General features: G+C 32.1%; 1 protein-coding gene across 1 annotated transcript; it reads left to right on the top strand.

The window, feature by feature from the left end:
• The first annotated feature begins 1292 nt into the window (after positions 1 to 1292).
• LOC123669560 (alpha-tocopherol transfer protein-like) lies at positions 1293 to 9917 on the top strand. Its single transcript, XM_045603161.1, has 6 exons — positions 1293 to 1466; positions 5168 to 5262; positions 5878 to 6031; positions 6950 to 7143; positions 8510 to 8771; positions 9819 to 9917. The coding sequence occupies exons 1-6, from the start codon at positions 1298 to 1300 to the stop codon at positions 9845 to 9847; spliced, it is 903 nt and encodes a 300-aa protein (XP_045459117.1). The 5' UTR covers positions 1293 to 1297; the 3' UTR covers positions 9848 to 9917.
• Positions 9918 to 9957: the final 40 nt, after the last annotated feature.

The following is a 9957-nucleotide window of genomic DNA, read 5'->3' as shown; positions in this document are numbered from 1 at the left end:
TAAAAAAGGTTAGCAAAGTCTTATCGAACTCCCACATGCTAGGTTCCGTGCTACTACAACGACTAATAATACAAAAAGGTGGAAATTCCATATTATAAAAAAACGCATGGGTGCTATCAAGTAACTTTTTACAGTTACAAACGCCAATATAGCAGAAGGCTCTATATATAGCAAATTACATAAAAGATACGGGAAATACTATTGCTTATTGATATATATTTAAAATATATAAAAGATACGCGATATACATTCTATACCTAGGAATACGTTAATAATATAGGTATAGAAAACGTTGGCCCCTTAGGCTACGTTACTCTATCGAAATACATAAAAAGCTTATACGACCATTATAATTATATAAATTTTCACGACAGCTATCAAGTTAATTTTAGTAACCGAGTCGTGTAACGACATTACTAACATTAATGACAGAAAACTAATCGCTCACTTCCTTTTCCTCTGTATTAAATTAAAATTACCTTTATAGAGATTATAGTGATGACTTCAAAATAAGATTATCGTATACAATAGATATACATTACGCTTGTACTTTACTTTGCTTTGCAAAAAAATATAGACACGCTTGAGGTAATCGTGTAATATCGTATTATATTTCGCCCACTGAGCCCACTTATGAGATGACTAATTTTACGTTTGTAGTCATTTACCTTCGATTCGATATGAGGGCCTCTATATGTTAAAACAATTCTCTAACTTATTGCTTCCTCGTATACTTTTAAATAAGTACACCTACGGTGTAAACAATATAAATAAAAATGAAGTACCGAAAAAAATCAATGTTGGATATTTTTTAACCGAGTTAAAAAAAGGAGGAGGCTACTCAATTCGATCGTATATATATATATAATAACTTCGTCGTTTATGAACCGATTTTGATAATTCTTTTTTTGTTGGAAAGAAAATATCCCTAGTTTGGTACCATGATAAGGAAACCAGGATCTGATGATGGGATCCCAGAGAAATCGAGGGAAATTTTCGAAAATCCGCACAAATTTTTCCTGGGTACCGATTTTAATGATTTTGAATTTAATCGAAAGCCGATGTTTATCATGTGGTCACATTTCATCGAGATCTAATTACAACTTTTGGAGTAATCTTTGATAATGCGTATTTACTTGACCTTTTTATTCGTCTACCTACTTTGTATTACTTGTCGATATAATTGAAGTCGGTTTTTCTTCGTTTGCCTGCAAACACAATTATTTAAAAGATGTACCTTAAAAATTAACAAGTTTTCTATAATAATTATTTTCTTTTAATTTCAGTTTCTCAACACATGCTCTCGGATGTTTCAAAGTTGCCTAGCGTACAGCTAGGAGATTTTTTACTGCAATTTGAGCTTGAAGAGCCCAGGGAGTCGGTACGAGAAATAGCCAGACGAGAACTACGCGAAACGCCGGAAGTTGTAAAACCAGCTGTTGAAGAACTGAGGAAATTGTTAGAAGGTACGTAAGCTTGTGCTTTACTTACTTAGGCTTAGGCTTTACAGTCATGGGCATAGCGAGAGAGGTGCGAGGTTATCTTGACTCTATTTCTTATTTTCATGACTACATAAGGTATGATATACATAGGTATAAATTTTGGTTATAGCTTCAAAAATAAAAGCTGTTACATGTATGAAGAATAAAATCGTATCTGACCAATTGTTTTATTATATTACAAAGCTTAGCGGTTCTGTAAAAATAATTTAACGTTATATTAAGAACAAATCGTAATCTTGACCGCGTCTTGTTTTCATTAATACTACACATACCTACGACCCGGAACATATACATATATACATATATTATACATATGTTTATTGGTACAAACTTGGTTGACACTTCAAGTCAAAGAGTAATTACATTTAATAATATCATATCTGAGATTTTTTTTTTTTAATATAGTACAAATCTTAGCAGTTCTGTGAAAAATAATTCGACCTAATACCAAAAATTAATTATAAAATCTGGGAAACTGTAGGTCTAGTTACATTTACGAAGCATACGTTATTTTTTTTTACTCAATTGTAAAGTCCACGATTATATTTTGACAATTTCTTAGATACGATTCTGTTCTTCGTCTCTGTCAACTATTAAGAACGGAGAGCAAACCCACGACTCGCCTTGTCAAAATTTCGTCAAGAATTTAAATCTATTTATTATATTGACGCGGAAGTGCGCGGAAGGAATAAAAAATGTTTTAATTATGTGATATGCCTGTATAATACAATCAATAACATAAGTATACCTATACGATTTCTTTACTTACAATAGCAGATATAAATATATGCTGTTGCTTACAACAAACACACACATTTACAACAAGTAGTTAGTTATAACTACTACAATCTACAATAATTAAATTTACTAAAACAGTCAAATGTAATATAAGGTTATTTAAAACCTGATAATCACTACATAGTATAAAACAAAGTCGCTTCCCGCTGTACGTATGCTTAGATCTTTAAAACTATGCAACGTATTTTGATGCGGTTTTCTTTAGTAGTGGTGGATTCCAGAGGAAGGTTTATACGTATAATACACGCATAATACAGTAAAGGAACACTGATAGTTTTTTTGCACCCGTGCGGAGCCGGGGCGGGTCGCTAGTATAATGTATGTATAATCTACAATATATGTATAGTATATACAGTACTATAATATACAAAACTTGAATTTCATATTTAAAGTTAAAGAAAATCGTTTTCACTACAAATAAGAATATGTACCTAATAGTTTAAAAATAATCTTTTTAAAATGTTAGGCTATTTTAACGTAATGACAACAATGTTAAGTAAAGACAAATCTTAAATTACTAAAAAAACCAGTAAAGATCATAGTAAATATACGATTAGATAATATCACAAAAAAATCCATACCTAACATACTTTAAAAATATTAACTCCTACGTGGCTTGTAATACGACTCAACGAGTTTGATAAATTATTATTTCTTCCTGGCGTTGACGAAATCACCGAATCACGAATCAAAAATTGGTGCTTATCGTGTGATGTTATTTAAATTTAAGTAAGATAATAATATACATCCTTGTCGAGATAAATTGGTCAGATTTTTTTATTTTGTTTGAGAACAAACACAATTATATTCAATGGGGATTCACAATTTTTTTAAAATATTAATAAATGAGTTTTGGTATTGATTCTCTGAAAAGTTGGTTTATGTAATTAATAAACATGCCACCAATAAAAAAATGTCTAAGTTCACATATGATTATAAATATTGCGAAATAAACAATATACAAAACAAGTATTAAAAAAACACAATAATACAATAACAATAATAAATAAATTTATACTACATTGACACATTAATGTCTGACATAAATAAAATTTAACTCTTTAGTTACTAACTATAAAATGTAGCTACAAAGGTCTTTGATTATCAAATGTGTTTTTTGGGTGTTATTATAGGTTATGAATTTTTGTTTTATTTATAAGAAGTAAACTTAAATTATAACGTACGTAGTGTTTCATGTAAATCATGGATTAGTAATTTATTTCATATATTTATAGTGTAGTAATATTTGTACATAATTCTTTATTTGAAATAATTTTTATTGTGTCTCTTTGTGGCTTAAAATAACGAGTACTGTCTTATAAATGTTATCGATGTAAATTATTAACATATTATTTATTTTATTCAATGTATTTCTTAATGATTACATTTTTAAATATATTTGTAAAAAATATTTAAAAATATAAAAATAGTAGTCGCAGGCAGGTTGAGGCCCAGGCCACCGGTAGTTAAGGCTGAGGAACTCCCTTACAATGCGGGCCGTTTCAAGCAACACTGCCTTTGAATCCGACCGTTGATCCAACAGTTGACTGTTGGATCAGGAATCGAGAGTTTCTTAAGGTGTTGGTCGAAACTCTTCGCTAATAGGCCATTGACCGACACAACAATAGGAACAATTATTGTTGAGTCTACATTTCACATGCTGGTAATCTCGTCGGCAAGCTCTATATATTTACTTCATTTTTCTTTTTCGACCTTTACAGGATTATCGTCATGTGAAACTGTAATGTCAACAATAATTGCTCGGCGCACTGATCGGTCTACTAGCACTATATCAGTTTTATTGGCTGCAATAAACCTGCCAGTTACAATAGACCGATCCCAGTAGATCAATGCACGACCATTTTCAAGAAATGGCGTTGGGTTATACGGGGTATAATAAGGCAACTCATTTTTTAACCGACTTCCAAAAAAAGGAGGAGGTTCTCAATTCGACTGTATTTTTTTTTATGTATGTTACATCAGAACTTTTGACCGGGTGGACCGATTTCGACAATTTTTTTTAATCGAAAGGTGGTGTATGCCAATTGGTCCCATTTAAATTTATTTGAGATCTAACAACTACTTTTCGAGTTATATCTAATAATGCGTTTTTACTTGACGCTTTTTTCGTCGACCTACGTTGTATTATACCGCATAACTTTCTACCGGATGTCCCGATTTTGATAATTCTTTTTTTGTTGGAAAGGGGATATCTCTAGTTTGGTACCATGATAAAGAAACCATGATCTGATGATAAGATTCCAGAGAAATCGAGGGAAACTCTCAAAAATCCGCAATAACTTTTTACTGGGTGTACCGATTTTGATAATTTTTAATTTAATCGAAAGCTGATGTTTATTATGTGGTCTCATATAAATTTTATCGAGATCTGATAACTACTTTTTGAGTAATCTTTGATAACGCGTAGTTACGTGACTATTTTTTCGTCGATCTTCGTTGTATTACTCTTCGATGTAATTGAAGTCAGTTTTTTTTCGTTTGCGAGCAAACACAATTATAACGAGGCCATACCAAATAGCAAGTTGTTGGTGTATAATCCTGGCTACTTGTTTATGTTTGTGTGAGTACTCACCGTTAGCAAGATGACTACAACCGGAAACAACATGTCTAATGGATTCTCCAAACTTATGACAAGCTCGGTATATGTCTAGAGTTCCGTCTTTCGTGATATGTTTCCGATAAAGAAGTTATTAAGATGAATAGTATTCATCTTAATAACTTCGTCCATAATTGTACAGACAAAACCTTCGGTTTCTCCAAAGAGATTCCCATGTTGTAACCAGGATATAGAGCATATATTATTAATTATTATTATTATTATTAATTATTACTTTTTTCACTTTTAGAGGACAAGGATCTTACAGTCCCTCATGATAGAGATGCGTGGCTGATAAGATTTTTACGACCGTGCAAGTTCTATCCAGAGAGTGCTTATGATATGGTAAGTTTAATAAGATTACAATTTAATAAATAAAAAAAGATCAGATAAAAGATGCAAATATCGTTACCATACCAATAAATCTGTTTTAAGTAATAAAAGTCGTACAAGAACATAAAAACGAGGAAGTTTGTTGTTCCACCAGTAGGTAAATTAATAGAATCGAACTAGCGATTGTTATTCCAATACAGCTTTCAATTGGGTAATCCGATTTAGATATTACTTTTTGTATTGAAGAGTATACGGATGAACAGATCTGATCCGAAACAACTGGAATATGTCAAAATGGTGGATAAATGATTCATTAACTATATAAATATCTCACTTATAGAAACAATTGCAATTGACTAACGATAAAGTGTAAAACTTTACAATATGTATTACGTGCTTGTAATTACAACCGGCTCAACGGCCTTAGTTACTTTTCGAAGCACGATGAATCTCCACAAGGATAAACATCTAAACCAAAATCAAATATAAAAATATGTATACAATTTACAGACTTTCGTCACTGCAATGAAAACACCATTACAAATTACAAAAATTAAGTGGTAACTGATATGTCAGAATAATATTATATCGTATACTTTAATCTTGTACAGAAATATAATATTTCAGATAAAAAGATATTACGCCTTCAAAGTAAAGCACCACAAACTCTACGATGGTCTCACACCCAGCAAAGAGCAAAATATCTTCAACCAAAACATACTACGAGTGTTGCCAAACCGCGACCAGCTGGGCAGAAGAGTTCTTGTCCTCGAACTAGGAAGTAAGTGAAAAACATAACTTATTTACCGATAAACTGAAGAAAAAGTGCAAAAAAGTGTAAAAGCCCATTTAGATCGAAACCCATTTAGTCGTCACTTTTGCTCTACTAAAATTATTTTACTTTACAATTATTTTTAAATAAATTATAAGGTATTAGATATGCATAAAATCTTAGTACAATTAAACAATGTAAAATTATTTCAGCCAAAACTAAAAGCGAATTTAATTTTACAGCATATTAGAGCTACTATTATTATCATTAAACATTACAGATGCGTTCATGTTACCGGTCACGCAACGTTAAGAATTATAAAATAGCAAGGTGCAAACAATAATAGTTGACCACAAAAGACTAACCCATACAAATTATATGTTACATAATATTACATCTAATTGCTATTTTTAATTTAATATCACATTTTTTTCATACAATCGTGACTCTTGACACAACCTATAAAGTTTATAACAATTTCTGTAACGATTATGAATCTGAAGAAAGATTTCAATTTTAGTTAATGTATTCGCAATAATTATATGTATTTTTAATAAATTTAAATAACATTATGATGTGGACATTTAACATTTAAAAAAAAATAACACTAAACGCGTTAGAATTGCAGTTTCTTTTTTCATATACCTGCCGTATACACCTTATAAGTGTTATAATTAAAAATTTATCCATTACTTTTGAGAATCACCTTTATCTTCATTTTTTTTTATTTTGCTACTAACTAATTACAATATTAAATTAACAATAAACAATTCTAACTAAAGTTAAACAATCTGAAATAGAAATATTTATCATTAAAAAGAAAACGATAAAAGCAACAAAACAGCTTCAAATATGCGTAGTTTTAATATTTTTTCCTTAATTGTATTGATTTATGAATTAATCACAATAATTTCTTGTTGCTTACAGAGAAATGGAACACAAGTAAGTGTTCACTAGACGAAGTTTTCAAAGGATGCGTGTTGTTCCTGGAGGCCGCCATGTTGGAGCCGGAAACGCAGATCTGCGGTGCGGTCGTCATATTCGATATGGAAGGCTTATCAATGCAACAAGTATGGCAATTCACGCCACAATTCGCTAAACGAATTGTTGATTGGCTACAGGTAAGGAGTTCTGGTACATTGTACTCTCGCTAACCCGACAGAAGTCTACCTACCTTGCGAACTATAAAACGCGTAAACTTTAAATGATCGTTACGTTTAGTAGTACTGTGTGGCTACGGCACTAAAGAATTTAGCCACCCCCTCTCTTCCCGTGGGTGTCGTAAGAGGCGACTAAGGGATAACAAGGTTCCACAACCACCTTGGAACTTAAGAAGCCGACCGATGGCGGGATAACCATCCAACTGCTGGCTTTGAAATACACAGGCCGAAGACGGGCAGCAGCGTCTTCGGTGCGACAAAGCCAGTACTGCGGTCACCAACCCGCCTGCCCAGCGTGGTGACTATGGGCAAAACACATGAGTTCACGTTATTTTTGGCGTAAACTTGTGGAGGCCTATGTCCAGCAGTGGACTGTATAGGCTGTAATGATGATGATGATACGTTTAGTAAGATTTTCGAATTTTACCAATTTAATTTCCATAAGAACCTTATAATATTTAGTATTAGGAAAGTTTAAGAAACAACTAGGCTAGAATTGATTTAGGCTTTCCCAAGTTTTGCTCTTCACAACACATTCAGCTATTTATTTATACGTCTTTATATAAAATTATCGTGCAACAATGTTAGTTACCATACCCCTCAGAAATGGCTGAACCAATTTTTATGAAATTTTGTATGCGTAGCGGGTAGGTCTGAGAATCAACCAACATCTATTTTTCATACCCCTAAGTTATAAGAGGTTATATTACTTCTTAAAAGGCACAAATCTCAGAATCAATACCTATAGGAAACGTTATATTATTTATTTAAATAAGATGATAAATCTTTCCAATTGTAGTACATATATATGATAAACGTGCATCACAATCACAGAGTTAAGACAGGTAAAATAAATCAGGAAAAAAATTAGAAAACATTTTTCCTTCTACTTTAATTCGAAACAGTATTAAATTAAAAGTAGATATTTCAATGTCAATCTTTCTATCTTTCTGTGGCAATTTGTGTTTATTGTTTTTGTTTTAGATTCGCTTACCTTTAAATCGTAATACCGTAAAGTCAGGTTATTACTTTATTTACCTTTATCGATAATCACCTCACGTTTCGATTTGAACAAATAACAAAACGTGACTCCCATACACATACATCTAACCTTGGAAGTGCCTACTTTATATCGGGTTCGCAAAGAGCAGAAGATAAGTCTTGCCACAAATTCTATCATTATTTTCCCTATAATGTAAACTAGCTTACGAATAGAAATAAATTATTAATATACAATCAACAGTGATTTATGTAATTGTGAAAAGAAACTGGGGTATCGCTAGCAATGTAAACTCTTTTTATTAAAATTCTTGTTATCTATTTTCAGGAAAGCATTCCACTACGAATCAAAGGCTTATACATAATCAACCAGCCCTACATATTCAACATGGTGTTCCAGCTTTTCAAACCCTTGCTCAAAGAAAAGCTGCGCTCGCGTATTGTATTCATGGGTAGTGATAGAGAGCTTTTGTATAAGTACATAAGCCCTAAATGTCTCCCGGACTGCTACGGCGGTACTCTCTCAATACCGAATGTTAACGGACCACAGTGGTTGGAACTCTTGTTAATCTGTGATACAGAATTTGCAGGTAACGTCATATAAATTCTTTAATATTTCTTTTTTTAATTAAAATTAGAAAATTATTGAAATAATTCAAGATATGGTTTAAAATAATCTGAGCTTAAATGAATTTAAATTCTTGCAAAGAAAATATTATAAAATCAAAATTTTGTTGATAAAAATCATTTGCTAGAAATGAAATAGAAGATATTTGATTATTGAAATAAATAGTAATAAGTTGTATCCGCCAACTCGCATTGGAGCAGCGTGGTGGATTAAGCTCTGATCCTTCTCCGACATGGGAAAAGAGGCCTATGCCCAGTAGTGGGATATTACAGGCTGAAGCGTAAGTTGTTACTTTCTAAACATAATGAAATTGCTCCCTTTGGCCTTATTTACCATTAATTATTACAAATTAAACGGTAATTGTAAAGAAATTTTATAAATAGTTATTTCACTAGTCTTACAAATACGATAATTAATGGCTCCATTTTAAATAATTATTTTGCTTCGGAAAATGATTATTGAAATAAGTTATACTTACTATGATTTTAAAATCGCTTCGGCCTGTAATATCCCGTGGCTGGGCATAGGCTTCTTTCCCCATGTAGGAGAAGGATCAGACCTTAATCCACTACGCTGATAGAATTCGGGTTGGTGGATATATTCCCTTCTATGAGTAACGAGCGCTATTGGGTGTACATGATAACAACCGGGACCGACGGCTTAGCGTGCTCTACGAGGCATGGTTTGGAGTCCCACAAGGACTGCACAAACACCCAGACCACGGCAAACATCTGTATGGCCAATACAAATGTTTGTCATGTGCGGGGATCGAACATGCAACCGCAGCAGCCACAAACCAACCCTGTGACCGTTGCGCCAACGAATATTTTTATTAATATTTAATGAACCACACCGAACTTTCTCTTCTTTAAACAGATGTAGTGGGACATTTACTATTAGTTAAAAAAGTATTAATTTACTCAATTATAATTAAAAACGTCCTTAAAAAATGTAAAAAAAAAAAAAGATCAAACATGCCTAAATTAATTTAATTTTCATTCTGTTTCAGCAATCAACAATTACGGATATAAGAAGTAATATGCCATTGATTGTATAGTAAATTACTCTTATTCTTATTAAAATAAAACATTGTGATATTTTACTTGAAGATGTGTATATAAACATCATTAGAGGTTAAGACTTTACTG

This window comes from Melitaea cinxia, chromosome 3 (assembly GCF_905220565.1).
Source record: "Melitaea cinxia chromosome 3, ilMelCinx1.1, whole genome shotgun sequence".
Lineage (NCBI taxonomy): Eukaryota > Metazoa > Arthropoda > Insecta > Lepidoptera > Nymphalidae > Melitaea > Melitaea cinxia.
The sequence above is the reverse complement of the archived record's forward strand: the minus strand, read 5'-3'. Positions and strand labels throughout refer to the sequence as shown.

Excerpts from the sequence above, each read along its gene's own strand:
- LOC123669560 (XM_045603161.1), top strand. The coding sequence starts at position 1,298 with ATGCTCTCGGATGTTTCAAAGTTGCCTAGCGTACAGCTAGGAGATTTT. Across the intron at positions 1,467-5,167 it reads ACTGAGGAAATTGTTAGAAG|AGGACAAGGATCTTACAGTC; the intron begins GTACGTAAGCTT and ends TTTCACTTTTAG. Across the intron at positions 8,772-9,818 it reads CTGTGATACAGAATTTGCAG|CAATCAACAATTACGGATAT; the intron begins GTAACGTCATAT and ends ATTCTGTTTCAG.